Source organism: Mauremys reevesii, linkage group 5, assembly GCF_016161935.1.
Source record: "Mauremys reevesii isolate NIE-2019 linkage group 5, ASM1616193v1, whole genome shotgun sequence".
Lineage (NCBI taxonomy): Eukaryota > Metazoa > Chordata > Testudines > Geoemydidae > Mauremys > Mauremys reevesii.
Window position 1 is genome coordinate 96,133,947 of NC_052627.1, and position 21,137 is coordinate 96,155,083.

General features: G+C 44.1%; 1 protein-coding gene across 2 annotated transcripts in view; it reads left to right on the forward strand.

Moving 5' to 3' along the window:
• The window catches only part of SMIM14 (small integral membrane protein 14), a 64,913-nt gene extending 44,174 nt beyond the window's left edge, over positions 1 to 20,739 (forward strand). For both annotated transcript variants that reach the window (XM_039539610.1, XM_039539609.1), the window contains exons 4-5: positions 16,462 to 16,610; positions 19,291 to 20,739. In XM_039539610.1, the coding sequence (XP_039395544.1) occupies positions 16,462 to 16,610; positions 19,291 to 19,323 (182 nt within the window). In that variant the 3' untranslated portion in view covers positions 19,324 to 20,739. The remainder of the gene's footprint in view (positions 1 to 16,461; positions 16,611 to 19,290) is intronic.
• The last annotated feature ends 398 nt before the right edge of the window (positions 20,740 to 21,137 follow it).

Sequence of the window (21,137 nt, forward strand, 5' to 3'; positions counted from 1 at the left end):
TCCCATGTAGAGTTAAGTGGGTTAAGGGGAGGGCATGCAGAGCAGTTTTGTTTATGTACACAGGGTGTCCCTTGAATCCTCCTGAGAGATCTCAATGAAACTTTCATGGAGGCACTCTGCTCTCTGGAAGGTTTATAGAGATGGCAGACTTATTTCTTCCACTGCAGGACGCTTTCCCATGCCCGTTGGCAATAACTTGAGGCAGCACCATTGCAGTGAACAGGCTAGCTGCATAAAAGCCTTGGTGGCTTCAGGACACCAGCAGCAGCTGTGCAATCTCTGCCTTTGTTACCCTCAGGAGTGGGATCAGCTAAAATCACCATTGCCCATGCAAAATGGTGCCAGTATTCAATGCCATTGCCTTATACTCATAGTTTCATGTAACTGAGCAGTTTCCTCCTTGTTTCCCTCACCTCTGGAGGGCCATATTCACCATGGCTGGAGCAGTGAGTGACGCCATGCACAAGCACTCTGAAGCAGACGTGTCCATGAACATGGCTTGTTTAAACTTCAGGGGAGCAAGGGAGGGGAGTTCTAAAACTTAACTTTCACTTTCCTTTGTGACTACACTGACAGTGGTACCTCTGTGTGTTTTGTCTGTAGCTGCTGCCACTGCAGCCTTGAGGGTTTCTCCCTCCACTCCCCACGGAATGTCTGATCCAGATCGGAAGAGAAAGAAGACGACTCGGGATGTTCAGCGAGTTCCAGCAAACTAGTACTGCATCAGACCATGGACAGAGGGCCTGGAGGATGAATACAGCAGACTATATGGAGAAGAAAAGAGTGGTCAGGAGAGAGGCCTAGGAGTCCCAGCAGGAAAAGGAGAGGGAAATGCACTAGGATATAATGGGGCTTTTCTGGCAGCAAACTGATGCTGCAGACACTTGTGAATCTACAGGTGTAACAATCACTGGCTCACCTCCCGTTGCATCCATGGAGAGCTCCACTATAGCACCTCCCTCCACCCATCCTCAACATTCCATTTGGCATCAGGGCCACATCACTATGCCTACCTCTCTACATCGCGGGACACAACCACAGCTTCACATACACTGACCTGTGAGTGCCACAGTTGTTGTATATGTACCTAAAATTGACATGAAAATTCCTTCCCCTTCTTTAAGCTCTGTTCCATATATTTATTAAGGTTTTACTGTATTTGCTTTTAATTTTCACATAATTTTTTTTGAATTGTTGTCATTATTCAATAAAATTCTACTGTTTTTGGAAAATAATTCATTTTTATTAGTCCCCAACTTATGCTGCAGAATGCCTGGCGGTACTGAAAGCAGCCACTTACTTGTTGTTGTATACTGTGACATAAGTCATAGGATCAGTGACGAGCACACAGTAATAATCATAAGTGTACAGCAAGCCCCGCAACAATCATGTGTGTTTTGACTTGCATCCGAAGAAGTGGGTATTCACCCACGAAAGCTCATGCTGCAAAACGTCTGTTAGTCTATAAGGTGCCACAGGATTCTTTGTTGCTTTTACAGATCCAGACTAACACGGCTACCCCTCTGATACTTGGCAACAATCATGGTGCATTGTCAGTGTTATATTCATATATGTATACCAAATACTGCACAATTCTTAACTGGCTGCCAAACTGAAGGACCAGGTAGAGCACCATACACCAAAACGCATTACTGTGGCTTGTTGTTAAAGCACTCTTTCAAAGTCTCCCTGAGCTGTATAGCTCCACATTGAGCTGTCTGATAGCCCTTGTGTTTACTGTTCAAACTCAGCAGACAGCTGCTCCACCTCTGCCCTTCACCCCAGCAGCAACTTTTCCCTCTTTGCTTCACAGATGCAGGACACAGCAAGCAACTATAACTAAGGCTGTGATTCTTTCACTGAGTTGCAGAAGTCATGGATTCCATGACTTTCTGTAATCTCCATGACTTCCACAGTGGCAGCCACCCCTGCCGCTGCTGGAGCAACCTGGGGCCAGCCGTACTAGCCACCGCTTGGGAGGTCCCAGGCAGCTGGCTCCGGGAACCGCCTGAACAGGGGCCAGTGCAGCTGGTCCTGCAGACTCCCTGAGCAGTGGTCCTGGGGGCAGCCCCAGAGAGTGTCTGAGCAGCAGTCCCAGGGGCTGCCCCAGGACCAGCCACAATGGACACTGCTTGAGCAGCCCTGGGTAGCTGGCTCCAGGGAGCACCCGAGCAGCGGCAGTCCCAGGGTGCCCAGAAGCTGTCCGGAGAGTGGTCCCTGGCAGCAGCGGCCAGGGGGCAGTCAGCTTCCAGCACTGGAGCAGAGCCCCTCCAGCAGGGGTCCCCTTGAGCACCAGAACCCCAGAAGTAGAGTTTTAGTCAAGTGTATTTTTGGTAAAAGTCATGGGCAGGTCACGGACTGTGAATTTTTATTCATTGCCTATGATCTGTCCATGACTTTTACCAAAAATACCCATGACTAAATCTTAGCCTTAACTATAACCCGTGGGATATTTTTCTTACTGAGATCCAATCTTGTGAAGTAAACAATGATAGTGCCCCCTCAGTCTACCAAAGCTTCTTTCAAGCTGCTGAGCCAGTAGTTTAATCTTTCTTTGTTGCTGTCAGAGTATCCAGTGTGTGGCTTCGTGAGTTAGGGGGACTAAGGGCTAGGCTGGGTCTCCCAGGATAAGTAATGGCATTTCAACATCACCGATGATAATCTGCCAGTTGGGAAAGAAAGTGCCTGCTTATAGCTTTCTGAACAGCCCATGTTCTTAAAGATGTGAGTGTTGCGCACCTTCCCTGGCCAGCCAACGCTGATATCAATGAAGCATACCTGGTGATCCACCAGTGCTTCCATAGAAAAGTAGCCCATTCTGCTGATGTACTCTGTGGCAAGGTGGTCTGGTGCCAAAACAGAGGTATCCATGCTATCTGTCACTTCATCACAGTTCAGGATTCCCATTGTTGCAAATCCATCCATTATGTCCTGCATGTTGCTGAGAGTCACAGTCCTCTGTAGCAGGAGATGTTTAATGGCCCTGCCCACTTGCCTGACAATGCCCCCCACAATTGATTTTCCAACTCCAAAATAATTTCCCACTGACTGGTAGCAAAATATGGCACGGCAAGTTTTCCACACAGTGATCACCACTCACTTCTCTACTGGCAGGGCCATTGTCATTTTGGTATCTCTATGCAGGCGGGTTGGGGCAGACTCAGCACACAGATCCAGGAATGTGGTCTTGTGCATCTGAAAGTTTTTCAGCCACTGCTCATCATCCCAAGCCTGCATTATGATGGGATCCCAGCAGTCCGTGCTTATTTCTTGGATCCAGAAGCTGCACTCCATTGTTTGCAGCTGCTCTGTGAACGCCAACAACAACCTTTAATTGGTTCTTGCTATGTCCCACAGCAATCTGCCCTTCACAAAATCATCTTGTTTCCTGTGATTCTTCTTCTGGCTCCGCAATTACCTCATGATCATGTGTCCTGTGCTTGCAATGCTCAGAACAGGAGTGCAGAGCTGTGCAGACCCCATGCTTCTGTCAGAGATGGCATTAGCAACAAGTCCTCTGTGAGTTCATAGGTTTTTAAAAATAAACTTGAAAATTATGGGATAGAGATGATGTTATAGGGCAGAGAAAGTTGCATGATGGGAACTTGACCCTGCAGTGCCATTCAACCTTATGCTACTTGTTTCTGCCCCACCAAAAGACAGCATGCTGGACAGTGGCGAGTTGCACACTGGGATATCTATTCATGGTGCATGGCACTATGCATTGACTCACTCTGGGTGAGTACATGCAGCACCGACAAAGGGAGCCAAGTATGCATGTTCATAAGCAATATGCTAACTGCGACAGCTTTATGCCAATGTAACTTATAGCAGCAAAAGTTTGTAGTGTAGACATGCCCTTAGTCAGGGAAGGTCATTGTGATTTGAAGCAGTGATGAGCTGCCAAAATGTTAACAACCGGTTCCCTCCTCCCCCCCCCCCGGGGGGGGGGTCATGCCCCATCCAACCCCTCATGTTCCTTGACACACACCCCCCCCGACCCCTGACCCATCCCCCCCTTCCCTGTCCCCTGACTGCCCCTTGCCGCCCCACCCAACCCCTCCTCTCATTCTCAATGGCCCCCCAGAACCCCTACCCCATACAACTACCCCTTCTCTCTGTCCCTGAGTGCCCCCACCACCTCATCCAACCCTGCTCTTTTCTGACTGCTTCCCGGGACTCTTGCTCCCATTCATTCAGCCTGTTCCCTGCCCTCTGACAACCCTGACCCCTGTACACCCCCCGACCACCCACCCCTCCCTGCCCCCTTACCACACTGCCTGGGGCCGGACCGGGTCCACTCCCCCAGAACCACGACCGCCCGGGACCAACTCCAACTCCCGGGCCGGCACCGGGCGGCACGGGGGCCGAGCCCCGGCCGCCACCACGGGACCCGACTCCCGGGCCGGGCGCCGCGGGACCCGACTCCCCGGGCCAGGGCCGGGCCGCCGCGGGACCCGACTCCCCGGGCCGGCGCCGGGGCCGCGCCGCTGGACCCAACTCCCGGCTGGCGCCGGGGCAGCGCTGCCGCGGGACCCGACTCGGCCGGGCGCTGGGCCGGGCCGCCGCTGACCCGACTCGGCCGGGCGCTGGGCCGAGCCGCCGCCGAGGGACCCGACTCTCCCCGAAGCCCGTGCTGCGGGTCCCGAGCTGGGCCGGGTCGGAGCCGCTCAGCTGGGACCAGACCGAGCCGGGGGTGCTTGGCAGGGACCGGGCTGGGGAGCTTGGCCGGGGCCAGGGGGAGGCGCTCAAAGTGGGCCACTCGCGCGGTCCACCCTGCCCGGCTTACCTGCTTCCTCCTCGTTTCAGGCTTCCCGCGAACATCTGATTTGCGGGAAGCAGGGGAGGGGGAGGAGAAGGAGGGCGGAGCTCAGGGGAGAGGAGGAGGTTAGCTGGGGCTGGAGGCCGGGTGGACAGCTGCCCGAGCTTTGTTAAATTTAAAAACTTTTTAGAACCTGGTTGTCCTGGAAGTTAACAACCGGTTCTAAAATGGCTTCTAAATTTAACAACGGGTTCGCGCGAACCGCTGCGAACCGGCTGGAGCTCACCCCTGATTTGAAGCCTCTGAGAAGGCAAAAGGGAGACAGTGGAGGAGATCCAGAATGCTCCTTTTACTTTCAGGGAACTAGGTTTTCCCTTTGAGCTGGAATTAGCAGAGGAGGAGGAGAAGACCAAGATTTATTTGGCTTTTTAGAATGGTTGAGTTACAAATGCTTTGCTTTCTGCAATCACCTGATATTCATGCAAATTGCATATAATCATGGCTTTAAAAATTTACTTACTGTTTGTCTAAAATCAGATATCTGAAGAGTAACTGTCTGTTCAGCAAGAATCAGTGTAAAGTTAGTCCAATCAGATAAGGATTGGAAAAGGACATCATATTCTTCCAGCGTGGTGCAGCTGCTTTGCACCATGCCACCACTGTATTCTGGTTGTAAATCTGGCTCAACTGGTCCAGGGAGGATGATCCTAATTTAAAGTGATCCTTAGATGGTATTTAGCCTGTTTCACAGATATGAAATTTTACCATGAGTTGCAAGCATCCAGTCACTTCTGAGAAGGAGAAAGGGGCATGTATGTTAGGGGATGGTGATAGCATGGTCTAGCAGTTTCAGTATTCACCTGTGTTGGGAGTTCTGTTCCTGTCTCTGCCACAGACTTGCTTTGTGACAAGTAACCCCTCTGTGCCTGAGTTAACCCATCTATAAAATAGGATGGTAATACTTCCTCATTCCTGAGGAGGGGCATGAGGCTTAGTTCATTAATGTTTGTGAAGCACTTTGAGATCCTTGGGCTGACAGGTATTGTATAGAAGAGCCAAGTTCTATTCAATTATTTTATAATGTGCACAGTTTAGTTCCAGTGGGGGGGTTGCTTTCTGTTAATGGCTTAGGATGACATTTTGACTGACTTCTTTTTATTGGGTAAACAACAAGTGTTGTAAAACTCTCAAGAATCAAATAACAGAATAAACAGATTGAGCCTGGAGAATCTGCTGGAACTGTTGTTTTCTGAGGTGGGTTATGACTATTCTGGGCCCTGCTCCCTGACACCGTCACATCCACCCTCACCCTCACTCTCAGACAGACAGGCATGAGGCATGACTCCCATTCATTGCCTCCCTGTTCCTTCCCCTTAAATCAGGTTGTGATGGATCTAGAATCCCGCTCCTTTTTCCTAAGTCCTGCACCAGCAGCAAGTGACTAGCTGGCTAGCAGCAATCAGCTCGGTACTACACTTCCTGCCATTTACTGATTCATAGTTCTTCACTGCTGGGCCCAGATCCCAAAATTCTTGCTTTAATTCTCCCCTGATAGTTCATTCTGCTGGTTCATGTTTCCTTCTGGAAAGCCAGCTGCTCATATTGTTATAGACAAATCCTCTGGCTACAGATCATAGAAGTAACTGCTGAGATTTATGTGCGTTTTGGTTTGGGAAACAACAGGGCTGTGGCTCAGTGATGTCATAGGTGTATCATGTTTTTCTGTTGCTACCAACTAAGGAGAGGCAACCACAGAAATCCATGTAAACTCCCTAAACACTGTGGAATATGATTCTTTCTGTGAAATGTATCCTTTAACCCCCAAATTTAAGAGTTTTTGGAGCTTGCATCCAGCCAAATTGGAATAGCAGCATTAACACAAGTGTGAAGTTCTGTTGTTCATTTCTGTATGCTAATAACTGTGAACTCTTATTGATTTTGTTGTTGCACTATTATGTAGAATTTATATTGCTGTAGTACTCACAGGACCCAGTCTGGACTGGGGCTCTGTACAACCTCATAGAGGAAGATATGGGCAATGCTCCAAAGATCTTATAATCTACTATGTAGAATCTGCCACTGGTAGCCATTTCACTGCTGATTCTCCCGTTCACAAGCATTTATCCACTGCTGCTGGAAGGTACCTGTCTCAGCTTGAGGGATTAATTTTAAAGGGTGTCATGAAGGAAGAATGCTACAAGTAATGAATGTGCAAATAGCTGAATATTCCATCAGAGATTCCTTAGATTCTCCAGGTAAAATGCTCTTGCAACGGTCCTCAAAATGTAGAGGAAAAGTGTATTTGTTTGCAGTCCTGTCTGTTAGAAGATATTAGGCTGCCCAGTGCTGCTTTTAGGATAGTGGAGGTTTCTCTAAAATCTGTTCCAGCAGCAGTAGTTCACTTTTAGCGCATAATATTTTTGAATGATGCTTTGTGTCTTATAATGAGCTATGGTAAAAACACATGAGACTAGGGTCATGTTGCTGGAAACCCAGCAGATCAGCCCTCTGGTGGTTCCTCCTGCATAGAGAGGATTCCCAGATGATGCTGTAGTGGCCAACTCCCCTTATAAAACCTGGCATAGGCATGTGGATGAAGAAAAGGAGACCAGATTTTTTCCCCCTCTCTGTGCTCCAGCAATCCCCACCTGTTAGAACAGCCATACTGCTGTGGGAGGCCATGGGAGGTGTATGTAATGTTAGTTCAGCCCTGATGAAACTCAGAATTGTGATAGGGGCTAACAGCCTAACAGAGCCACAGAGGGAATCCTGAGGTGGCATATAGCTGCCTCTATGTTGCTCTACTTCCCATCTCACCTTACAAAGGGGGTGGGAGGGATAGGAACAAGAGCACCAGAGAACTGTAGGGCACTATTCGCTGGAGCAATTTTTGGAGCAGCCCTTAGGCTGCTCTAAGTTATTTTGAGGGCCATTGTAACTGCCAGCAGTCCAAGAGCTGGGGAAGCAGAATGGAGGCTCATTGCTGGTGAGGATCTGGCCTTAACTTTATTTTTCAAATAAAATAAACTTCTAATTTTCTTTAAGTGACATCTGCCACTCAGCATGAAGAATGTTTACAGTACTGTAGGGTACTTTTGGGGGCCTTTTCTGCCTGCATAGTCTGAACTTCAGGGAGTGAACCCTATCTGTTAGAATCACTGCTCTGTCTCAACTGGGCCACTGGTGGTACCACCCACCGATCATGACTCCTGCTCCTTGCTTCTCTTGGAAATGGGATCCTCAGCTCATACTCATATGAGCAGTAGGTTGGCTATATGCATCAGTAGGTTTGTTACCTACAGAATTTTGTAGTATGCAGTTTCTTGCAGAGCAATGTGGCTGATGTTTATTTTTACTATATCCCTTAGGGGTAGGTATCATTAGAGTTCAGCTTGTATTGCAAACTGGACCTGTTCTTCATAGTGGACAGGGGTGGCTTTAGCGATTTTGCCGCCCCAAGCACTGCAGGCAGGCTGCCTCCGGCAGTTTGCCTGCGGAGGGTCCGCTGGTCCCGCGGCTTCGGTGGACCTGCCGCAGGCGTGCCTGTGGGAGGTCCTCCGAAGCCGCGGGACCAGCGGACCCTCCGCAGGCAAACCGCCGGAGGCAGCCTGCCTGCCGCCCTGCAGCACCAGCAGAGTGCCCCCCGCGGCTTGCCGCCTCAAGCACACGCTTGGCGTGCTGGGGCCTGGAGCCGCCCCTGATAGTGGAGGATTTTGACTGAAAGATTTCTTGGGGAGTTGTGTAACTACAAACTAAAGAGGTCACCTTAAAGCCTTTTATATATCCCTTTAGGGTAACAAGGATTCTAATTTATAACTTAGGCAAGGAAGTACATGATACAATAAGGGAGTGCTGCTCAGGGTAGTTAGTAATCGTACATTAGCACTTTGAAAATACTGTATAAGGTGCTACACAAACATTAGAAGCCCTATTCCTCTCTCCAAGCTCTCTCTCCTTTGCTCTCAGGATCCTGGACAGTGACCAGGGAACTGAGTTTAACAAATGTGCTTAAGCTAAGTTTGTAGCTGAACTAGGTTGTAATACAGTTTGGATGGGTCCAAGTGACTTAGAATCAGGTTCTAGCCAAACTTAGGCTATTCACCAGTTATCCTAACACTATTTGGCCCCATTCCCACTGCATCTCAGAGCCCAGGTCAATCACAACTGAGATTAAGGTTGAACTTGCTTCCTTTACCTGTGTGCCTTAGTTAGAGAGGGTGTAGGATTCTTCAGAATCTGTTACTCAGGAAATCTCTTAACTTAAGTGGAAGGGGAGAAGCCACACTTTACGTAGAGTGGAAGAATCATAGCTTTTTGCCTCAATTCACAGATCAAGCGACAAAACAGTTGCAGTTGCAGCTGTTAGGTGAAAGGTAAGATGACATGGACTCAAGTGCCTGCAGTATGCAGATGGCACATAGCATTACCTATCTTTCACCAGATAGGATCATACTACTACTGACAAGATGACCCGCTGTTTGTATAGGATCAGCTCATGGATGCAGAACACCTGGTTGAAGCGGAACCTGAGCAAGAGAAGGATGATGTTTGTGGGCAAAGGAAAGCACTCTGAGACTTTCCAGCCATGGTGGAGGCTGCTTTAATTGAAGGTGCACACCCATAAATTGGTCATTTCCGTCTGTAGTTTAGGAGTGCTCATTAATTCCTTGCTGACACAAAGCTCTCACATGGCAGCATCTGCAAGAATGCTTTCTACCATCTCCAGTTATCTAGAAGCTTCTGTCCCATCTTGGCAGATAGTGACCTGTCTCAATTATATATATATATGCCTTTTATCACCATCCATCTGGACTACAGCAATAAAGCCATCAATGCTTAGGAATCTTCAGCTGGAACAGAACTCTGCTGCATGTCTCCTTAGTAAGGGTGGCTACTCCAACTACATCAAACCTGTCCTCCATTCTCCACACTGTCTTTGCATAGAACTTCAAGTCATGTTCAAAGTCTTTGTCCTTATCTTCAAGGTGCTCAATGCCTTGGCCTTAGAACTTCTAAATGATAGCTAGAAGTTCCAACATGAGGACTTTGGTCATAAGTTCTGCTTCTCTGGCACAATGGAACTTTCTGCTTTCACTGTGCAGGAGACAGAGCTTTCTTGGGGGTTAATCTGAGACTGTGGAATTTAATTCCCCTAGAAATAAAGGACTATAGCTGGGCTTTTTTATTTTTTTTAATAGTTTGTTCACCAAAAAATGCAGTTTTGGGTCAACAAACTTCGTGAATTAGACACATATTTGCTGAATAGTTTTGGACAAAAGAAAATTTGGGGCTAGATATACAAGAGGACTTAGACATGAGTTGACATTGTGGCAGTGCCACTGCTACCCCACTTATACGCGCTATCCCAGTGGTTAGGGTACTCATGTGGGAGACCCAGGTTTGAATCCCTGCTCTAGACCAGGGATTTGAACTCAGATCTTCACTCTGCAAAGTGAGTGTCCTAACCACCAGGGCTATAGCATATTCTGGGGGTGGGTTTTCCCTTTTCTTCTGTTGAAGCTGTTCCACTTTGTATAAATAATCATGTATTCATTGGGCCAGATAGACAGAGAAAGAATGACTCTATAGCCTGGTGATTATTATAAAAGTCTAAAGATGCCCAGAAAAAAACCAAGAAGTTTTGGGTCTAACAATATTTTGTTCGACCTGAAATGAAATTGTTGTTGACGTTTTAGATTTGTTGAAAATTCTGAAAATATTTGGGGTTTGGTGGAATGAAAAATTCTCCCCCTACCCCTGACTGCCAGAGACTGAAAAATCAGTTAAGTGCCCAGCTCTAGTAAAAGTTGTCACAGACTTCACCACTTTTCAGTCCAAGTGCAAGGTTCACTTTTTTGACCTGCCTTCTCTAATAGAAACACAAAGCAATGAGTACATTAAATGCATACATACAGTTCTCCTCCTGCAGAGAGAGAAAAAGAACAAACCATACATGATAGATGCTAGTCACATTGCTTAAAGCACTACTAGAAGGCTATTGGCTCCTGGAGTAATGACGTGGTATAAGGACCTATGACCTTTCAATCAAGGTCTTAGAAAATAGACCCTCTCTGTGGTGCTCTTTTGTTGTTTGTCTGGTCACTCAGCTCTTACAGTGCTGACTCCCATTGTTTCTGCATTCTGAGAATATGCCATACTGAGGGAAGGGAAGGAAAGGCAACCAGTAGTTAGCAACGGAGTACTTTGTGTGGTATTTCTTTTCTGCTCTCCCATTGGGAGGAGGTCCCTCCTGGATCTTGAGCCTTATAGTGTTTAATCTCTGCTTCTGGCAAGGTCAGTGTATGGTCTGTCTACCCTGCCGTTTCAATTTGATCTATTAGGCCTTGTCTACCCTACAAAGTTTTGTTGACAAAAGGCAGCAATCTAAAGTTGCTCCTATCCATATCACACAGCATGTCAGGCAACTGCGAGTCTTCTTCAGTTAGGAACTTTGCGATTAACTCCACTGCCCTTCGCGATGTCTTCATGACAGTTAACAGAGCATAGGAGAGCAGTGCAAAGATGCTGGGGTGCACAGCAAAGAAGGGTCATTGAAAAATTCCACAAAAGAAAGCTGCAAGTCCATGGAGTGCTGGGACAGAAAGCAATGCCTCTCGGTCCAAAGATATGTCACGATCCACTCCACCTTCCCACAACACCTAGCGACATAAGGTGAAGAGCTGGACTGTGGGATAAGTACCCACAGCATATTGCCCACACTGTCAGTGATAATGCTCCAGCTGTGGATGCACTCTGCTGACAGAAGGAGCAAGTGTGAACATGACATTCTGATTTTTATTATGCCGATTTTTTTGAGTGTCAACATCAGTTTTGCTGACAAAACTTGGTAGTGTAGACAAGGCCTAATTTTTTCATAGATTCTAAGGTCAGAACAGACCATTTTGATTATTTAGTCTGACCTCCTGTATAACACAGGCCATAGAACCTCCCGAAATAATTCCTACCTCATATCTTTTAGAAAAACATCCAATCTTGATTTAAAAATTGCCAGGGATGTAGAATACACCATGACCCTTGGGAAATTATTCCAGTGGTTAACAAATTACCATTTCTTGATCATGGCCACAGAGGCAGGAGAGACTAGAAAGAGATGTGTTCTACAGGAGGCTAACCTGAGAAGGCAGGGCACATCCCTGCAAATCTGAAGATCAGCGAGGGGGAGGAGAAGGGAAATCAAAGACCATAGGGAGATCTGGAGGGGAGGAAAGAACAGGAAAAGAGGGAAGATCAGAGGACTAAGGGGGGAGAGAGGAGGGAGCTGGCAGATGGTAGTGCAGTAGGTTGGACTCCCTTGACTCTTACAAATGAGCACAAGATGCATAATACTAATTTATTTCAAAGTTTATCAGACTAACTGGAAACAAAGCAGGCAATATTTAAGGAGTAGTCATCTGTGACTGTTTAATGTTGCAAGTCAGTACAATGACTCAGAAAGGTAGTCTACAATTTTAGTATGGTAAATGCAGATCAGAACTGATGTAAAGTCTCTTGTGATTCATGGCTGAACTGTAAGGGTATAATTGAGATCTTCCACATGGGTGAGAACTCCTATTAAATTAAACAAAATCTTTCTGGGATAGAGCCAATATAGGTAGGATTAATAGACTATTAGGTCAGTTGAAAAGTTCTAATATATCACACTTAACCTCCTCATTTCCCATTTTGAATCAATCCCAACTCTGAAGTATTATAACTTAAATTCTAAAGAATTTGAATCATCTTTGGCCAACCACCATGGGCCATTTACATATGAGGGAACCAGTTACATATAGTAATTTCCCAGCACACTTAAACTATGAGTTGACCTTGCAGTGTACATGGGATAGAACTGTTTTTACCATGTACCCTGCATGTTCTCTAGCCCTGCAACACCAAGGCTATAACCTGATTTAGGGACACAACTAAAATAAGGCTTGTTCTCTGTCTGCACTGCAAGACCGAGGCATGTTTTAACTGTATCATGGGATGTAATTGGGTCTTCTTATGCTGCCCCTCTGTACCTGAGTGAAATTTACTCAATGGGAATAAAAAGAATGTGAATACAGTCAAAGTACATTGACATGGCATTGCTAACACAAGTGGGTTTTTGACAATTGAAGTTTGTGAAGCTGGCTTGTCAGTTGAGTTTCTGCTGAACATAGCATAGGGTAGCCAATGCCCGCTCAAGTGATATGTGACTTTAGGACTCAAGTTACCAAAACATTTAAGGACTTGCTGAACTTTAATGAACAGGGGTGGACTTAAGCATGTGCTTAAAGTTAAGCTTGTCCTTACGTGTTTTGATGACTTGTTAATGTATATACATTCCAGTATACACTCTCTTGTAATGAGTAATCTAATCTCTCTGTAATATTCCCTACTGTACTTTAACACAGTACTATTTCAAAAGCACTACATTAAAGCAGTGGTGGCTCTCAACCTTTCCAGACTACTGTACCCCTTTCAGGAGTCTGATTTGTCTTGCGTACCCCAAGTTTCACCTCACTTACAAACTACTTGCTTACAAAATCAGACATAAAAATACAAAAGTGTCACAGCATGCTATTGCTGAAAAATCGCTTACTTTCTTATTTTTACCATATAATTATAACATAAATCAATTGGAATATAAATATTGTATTTATGTTTCAGTGTATAGTTTATAGAGCAGTATAAACAAGTCATTGTCTGTATGAAATTTTAGTTTGTACTGACTTTGCTAGTGCTTTTTATGTAGCCTTTTTATGTAAAACTAGGCAAATACCTAGATGAGTTGATGGACCCCGTGGAAGACATCTGTGTACTCCCAGAGGTATATGCATATCCTTGGTTGAAAACCACTGTGTTAAAGCACACTAGGGAACCTTTAGTGCACACCAACAGGGTCTGCATGGATCAATCAATGTACACACACTTTAAAAATCACACCCCTGTAGTCCACACTACTGCTTTGTGTAGACAAACCCTTAGGTACAAGTAACCATTTCCAGTTCTTTTCTGGTGTTAACAGGATATACACCAGGGTTTGGGTTTTTTTGGTTGGTTGGTTGGGGTTTTTTTTGTATCAGGAATGTTTTGTTGGTGTTCATTGGTTAAAACCTACAATCAGAAGCCCTAGAGGGACCTCAAGAGGTCAACTAGTCTACATGTCTGTTCTGAGGCAGGGTTAAGTATTATGTGATGGGGATGTGATGCATAAAGGCCTCCCAAAGTTTCAAATATTGATGCGCCAAGCTGACTGATGTTGTTTCACTTGTACAGAACAAGACTGCAAGCTGAACGCTTGCCTGCACAATTATACATGCTGTTTTGAATCAGTATTTTGTGTCATAGCTAGCAAACTGAAAGTTACATTTCCTGTTACTATATGTTCTCATTTTGCTCCTGCTAGATCTCCTTCTGACCCATACCTAGAGTGGCTGACCTTCAAACTCTCATTAGAATGTTTTTTTGTAACTGGCATTTACAGTTGAACCCGTTCTATGTTAGCAGTTTTTCCAGATTTAGGATGTCTCCATTTCAAAGATTTGAAAAACAGGAGTTTAATGGCAATTCCTTTAGTTCATAAAATCAAAAGAGTTGTCTCACTGGGTCTGAGAAAGTGCTGCTGAGGTCTGATTTTTTCATAATTCATCCCAATTTTTCTGTTATATTTTTGAGTGAATTTTATGTACATGAAGGATATCAGATCAATGGCTCTGGATAATGAAGTCTTGTATTACAGAAGAGCTGTGTTGTGGGCAGCAGTCCTGCAAGCTTCCCCAGCGTTCCGATGAGCTTGCCTTAACTCTGTTATGTAGACATCACCTTCATGGATGAGGGAATAGTTCTCTGTGCCCACTGAGCCCTTGGGCTCTCTTGAAAATGCCATTAAGGGGGACAACAGTGATAATAGTTTTCCATTGTGAAAACTTGTGCTCAAGGAACTTGACTGACCCCACCCCACTCACTGCAAATAGATCATCAAACAGCTATTACTGGTGGTAACTTCCAGCATACATTGACATAGGCCAGATTTAAAACAGCATGGTAGAGGTGAAAGACTCTATATGTAATTGTCAAAGATAATAGAAATGAGTGGATGCTAAAAACCTGCAAATTTCAAGGCCCTGGTTCTCCCTGTGGATTTTCCCCAGACTTTGAGGTTTTGTACAAAATCTAAACTTTCATAAGTAAAATCATCTAGATTTTCTTATTCTGAAGATTACCTCCCAATAGCATTGCATTAGTTACCTTCTGATGAGTAATACACAAACTACACCATGTAAAGTCAATGACAATTTTGCTGTTGGATCCAAAAGATATATTATGAGCCTGAAAGAGAAGGAATTCAGCATGATGGGATGTTAAATCAAATGTTTAATTAAGGTAATTTTAAATACTAGCATTTCACTACTACTTGTAGCAGAAATGTGCAGCTAATGTGCTAAACCTGGCAACACTGATCTCAGGAAAAAGGCTGCATATTTTAAATACGCAAATAATCAGATATTTGGGAGACTTTAAATACTTATTTCTCCCTGGTAGTACAACCAGACAACTCCAGGGGAGTTTCTCAATTTTGTGGAAATATGCTGTAGTTCCAGCCATTTGTTATTTTGTTGCCAATGTCAGTATATCGGCTTCCCTTTTTTATCAGTCCCTGCCTCTGACCCCTGCAGCACTCTTCTTCACAGAAATTAAGGACCTCCTGCACCCTGACACACCAATATTTTGGTTTTAGGAAGAAAGGGAAATAGTTTATAGCAGTTATGCCACGCTGTTAGGGAACATGATCTCAGTGACCACCACACAGCTCACATATTGAGTCAAATACTTAAATGAGAAATCTTTGCCACACCAAGCTCATGACTAATGCCAAGACAGACATCTGTTTGCACAATCTTTGCAATACATAATTTTGAATTTCCATCAAATTTAGAAACATCAGTCTCCTTGGAAACAACTGGAGAGCTAAATTAACAGTAAACAATTTATTCGGAGTGGTTTGCAAACTTCTTCTTGCAAGTAGGTATAATGATCCTCTGTGGTTGGGCTGTGATAGCAGGGTTTGAACCTGGACCTTCAGTGTTAAAAGCAAGCTTTTCCCACTAGCTTTATTAGGCAGCAGTTGTAGTAGACTCCTCCACCTATGTAGATCAGCTAGTAGAGGGGAACAAAGACTCATGCTCATCTACTGTGGGTTACACAAAGAACTAGACACCTTCCTTGTTCCTACATATACAAGATTGCTTAAGAGCAAGTGGAGGCTAACAACCCTGCATGGTGCATTGGGGTTTGCAGTGTCAATGGCCTATAAAACTGGGCTATAAAAATCATACACCATTCCCCCTACAAGTGTGGAATATTTCACTTCTGTTGATATATGTATAATATTGTGTTGTTGGTTTTTTTTGCACTGATATGAGTTGTAAATCATTCTGAACACTGGTCTTTGTATACTCTGCCTACAGTAACATAGTGTGCTCTCTTTATCTGCAACCCATTAAGAGGGAATTTAATTGCAGCTTTAGGAAATTGGGACTCTTTTGTCAACCTTACAAAAATTTGTGAATCTTAAAGCCAAGCAGACAGAATAATCACAGCTGTGAACCAAAACTGTTGTAGTTTGGTCTGATACTTGTGGTGTTTACATTTTCATGTTGATAAAAGGACTCTGCTCCCACACCCTTTTATAATTTAGTTTTCTCTGTCTGTAGTGCCAGGACCAAATTCCTCTGGTGATAATGGCATCAGTATTGCCATGATAATGATGGCCTGGGTGGTTATCGCTCTTGTCTTGTTTTTGCTGAGACCAACTAATCTAAGGGGATCCAACATGGCTGGAAAACCAGCCAGTCCACATAATGTAAGTATGTCTGTGTCCTGAAGCAAGCTACCTAAAGTATCTAAATAAAATATCTAGATCTAGGAACATTTAAAAGTACACTACATTATATTCATTATTTTTTTCCCAAAACTGTTTTCCTATGCTTTCTACTGCTATTTTTTGGTACCACATTAATATTAAAATGTATATGTTCCCTTCTGCAAAAGTCTCTCAGACTAGAAATAATTAAGTCTTTTGTTTAAAGTGTGGTTATAGTCTGAAAAGTAACTGTAAAAACAGCATCTTTTCATTGAATAGATCTGCTCCCTCTGCCTATTTAGAGACATAACTGCCAATTTTATTGACAAAACTAAGGCTATATCTACACTGACACTTTTGTCGTTAAAACTTTTGTCGCTCAGGGATGTGAACAAACACCCTCCTGAACGACAAAAGTTTTAATAACGAAAAGCACCGGTGTGGACAGCACTTTGTCAGTGGGAACCATGCTCCCAGTGAAAAAGCTACCACTCCTCATTGGGGATGATTTTATTTTTTCACCAGGAGAGCTCTCCCAGCGATAAAGACCAGCTACACAGTGCACCTTACAAAGGCACAGCTGCAGTGGCACAGCCACACTGTTGTGAAGTGTGCAGTGTAGACATAGTCTACGTTTTCACTGATTATGCTTCTGTGAGTCATGCAGGGCCAACACAGCTAAATCACTCTGCCTTAGATTGAGCTGGATTCTATTCCTTGTGGTGAACCATAAACTGAAGTGTTATGTTCTGATCAGTAATACCCACTCAAACCCACAAGATGCACTTGAGTAAAAAGATGCACAGGAGTAACCAAGGGCCTCAGTTTGGTTTGCAGAATCTTTATCAAGATGGCAAGAACTGAGATGTGTTTTTAGGATGGTGATTAACCCCCATCCCCCATTTTTTTTAACTTTACACTGAGCACATATGATGTGGAAATAGTTGAGATGATAAACGTGGTGTAAGGGACCAGGGCATAGATGGTCTGACCTAACGGTCATAGCTGGGGTGAGTTCTGCCCATCAGGACCAGTAGTCACCAGGCAGGAGTTGGACGACTCACATGGGCCAAGAGTCAGGGTCAAGCTGGAGTCAGAGGCCAGAGATCAAGCAAAGTCTAGCATTGCCACAGGCCAAACTCTGTGTGGTTACCCTGGGGTTAAATAGGACACTTAGCCAATCAGAGGGCTGCAGGGTACTGTCACTCTGTGTCTCTTGGATGGCACTTCCTGCAGTGCCTACTCTCCATAGCGCTCCTGGCTAAAGCTCTGCATGGCCTCCTGGTGGCACTGTGGGAATATCAGCTGTCCCAGGCTCTGCAGATCCCGGTTCTAATTCCTAGATCCTTACATATGGAATATCACAAAGTCACCCATGAGAGTAGGACTCCACTTCCAAAACCAAACCAAACTGAACATAGACTTACTGAGGCCACCCTTGGAGTCTGCTGTACAGAAGAGCACAAGTGAGATGGAGTATGCTGTGATGACAACACTGCTGGATTCTGTTGGAAATAATTTTCCTAGTAATTTTATATTTATCATGACTCAGTTTCCACAGAAGCACTTATTGGCCATTAGGCATTGGTTGCATCCAATATCAGTATAAGGATATATGCTCTGATATTCTGTGCCCTAGCAACAATTACAGTTATAAGCGTTGGCTGAATACTCCCAACAGGTTCAGTCCTGGGAGACACCTTCCCATCATAGCATGGCTCCAGGAGGTCAGGGAAAGCTCCGAGAAAGAACCCCTAGAAAACTTTGCTTTTTTTTATTCACTATAACAAACAAGTGATATCATTGCTGATTATCAGAACTTGACTCAGGTCAGATGAAACAGCTTAGGTCTGAACCCTGTCCTCTGCCCTGGTCAAGGCAAGATTAGTGATTGGGCCTATTTCTTCAAGGTTTTCTTATCTCATTTTGCCATATTCCTTTCTAACCACTAAACTAAGCATTGTTTTATAATAAATGAAAAAGACCAATTATTTACGGCACCTGATATCTAATTAGCTGTATTTTCTTGATTTCTGTTATCTCAACCCAAACCTTAAATAAGATAACGCTGGTATTTTAAAGGTCACTACAAGTTTTATACAAACAGTCCTCCTTTTTCATTATCTTATTCCTTCTCGGGTTGCCAACCCTGTATGATAGTCCTGGGGTTTCCAGGAATGAAAGATTATGTTGTGATGAAACCTCCAGGAATATATCCAACCAAAATTGGCAACCCTAATTCTTTCTGGTCACATGCTTTACACCTATCACTCATGCTAAAATCCAAGCTCAATTTAAAACCATAGTTCACTCAGGCCTAATGTAGGCCTAAATTCCTACATACTCAAATAACTCTCCTTCAGTTGAAGCTTCATCCATCCAGTTGTCTTCAACCTGGAGGAAGATCAGTGATCCCAGCACACTGTCAAGGTGGGAGGAATGTAAGCAAACAAATAAGAATAGAAATGGACCTTTGGAACTGTAGTTGGGGGTTGGCAAAATCCATGCTGAAGGGAAAAACAGAATTGTGTCTGTTTGTTATTTACTTTGAATATTGGAGGAGGATTTAAAAAACAGGAAGCATGTATCTCCTTTGTATTCATTCTTTTTTTTTATAAGTCATGCTTAGTAGACTAGAATTTCTAAATCAATGCATTTTTTTTTCCTTTTGTACAACCAGGGACAAGAACCACCAGCCCCTCCCGTGGATTAGACCTTGTAATTCTGGAAATGCTCAACTGCTAAAACCTTGCATGACCAAATGAACGCAAGTGACCAGAGTACTAAATCCCATTCAATACTATTTTCCTTTTGCATTTACATAAAGCAGGATGATATTATTTTGGTATGGAACAGCTAGTAGCTATTTCACTTTTAAATTAATTCTTGCTTTATATTTTACCATTCCTAGTAGGTGATGTTTGAATAAACAATAAGGAGCTGCAGGGGGTGGGGTTTTGGTTGTTGTTTTACTGTGGACATTCCACTCATTCTCTTTTTGTTACAATGATTACAATACATAATTTCTTTGCAGTGGTCTCTAGCATAATTGAAGGAAAATTCAAATCCTTGTGCATTTATAGGCATTAAAAGTTATTTTTCAGATTAATTCTCTTTTTTCCCCCTACATATTTTGGAAACTTAGTTGCAAACATTAGCTTGAGTTTTGGGTAGAAAAAGTGAAATTACTTTACCTTTACCTTGCTGTTCAGAGCAGCTTTAACTCTTTGGACCGCTAACCTAGTTTTTAGGGCTGTTGCAAAAGCATGGATCGTCTACTGTAATGAATGTACATCTGTGTGTGTGTGTGTGTGTGTGTGTGTGTGTGTGAGTATGTGTCTGAGAATTATCACCATCAAGAACTTGTCTGACATGTAAGGAATTTACACAAAAGATTATCACCAAAATGAAATTAAATACATTCACCAATAAGTGAGCTGTCTGATTCAGTATATTTTTAAAGACAACTAAGACTTGGGCAACTAAATACTAAATTCTAAAAGAGAATTTGTTTACAAACTTTACAAAAAGAAAAATCTAGTGACAAATATCCATTACAATTTCTCTCCCGAGTATAATCTTATAATAATCAATATCTTAATTTTTTTGCTGCAACACGTAACAAGATCAAAATATTAACCAGTCATTAATTTCAGAAAGTTATTGTCACTTACTTACAATTTGGTTTTTACTTATATATTGTAAATATATAAGTAAAAGTAATATATATATTACTTTCGATTCTTATCTGCTTGTTGTTGGATTGTTCAAAACAGAAATTGCAGGTGAAGATCTATGGTATATATTTTGCCTTTAGAGTGTGTGTGTGTGTGTGTGTGCATCTTCCGTTTGAACTAGTGAGAGTGACTTTTTTTAAACATACATTAGATAATTTAAGAACATTTTAAAGATGCACAGAAAAGTAACACTCTGTATTTTTCTTATCAATTTGAAAAATTAATGAGAATAATGTAAAGGACAGTTTTGTGTGACCAGATGGCTATGGAGGTCAGGGCCGCCCAGAGGATTCCCCACCGCCGAAGACCCGGCACTTCGGCGGTGGGTCCCGGGGCGGAAGGACCCCCCGCCACCAAATTGCCGACGATGACTCAGAGTGGAAGAAGCTCCGGGGGCCTGGGCCCCACGAGAGTTTTCCGGGGCCCCTGGAGCGAGTGAAGGATCCCGCTCCAGGGGCCCCGAAAAACTCTCATGGGGGCCCCTGCGGGGCCCGGGGCAAATTGCCCCTCTTGCCTCCCCTCTGGGCGGCCCTGATGGAGGTACTTTCCACAAAAGTAAGGAGAACAAATATGCGGGGAATTAATGGCCTGATCCTGCAAGTTTTTACTTACATGAGAACTCCTTACTTTTGCAAGTAGCCAAAGGAGGTACTCACATGAGTAAAGATTTGCATAACTGGGCCCTGGAGGAATACCACGTTGGATCCCTTTGTTTTCAGAGATAGGGTTGTCCTCCTCAGGGTAAATGGCAGGTCAGCCAATTGTCTTGTAAACATACAGTACAGACCTG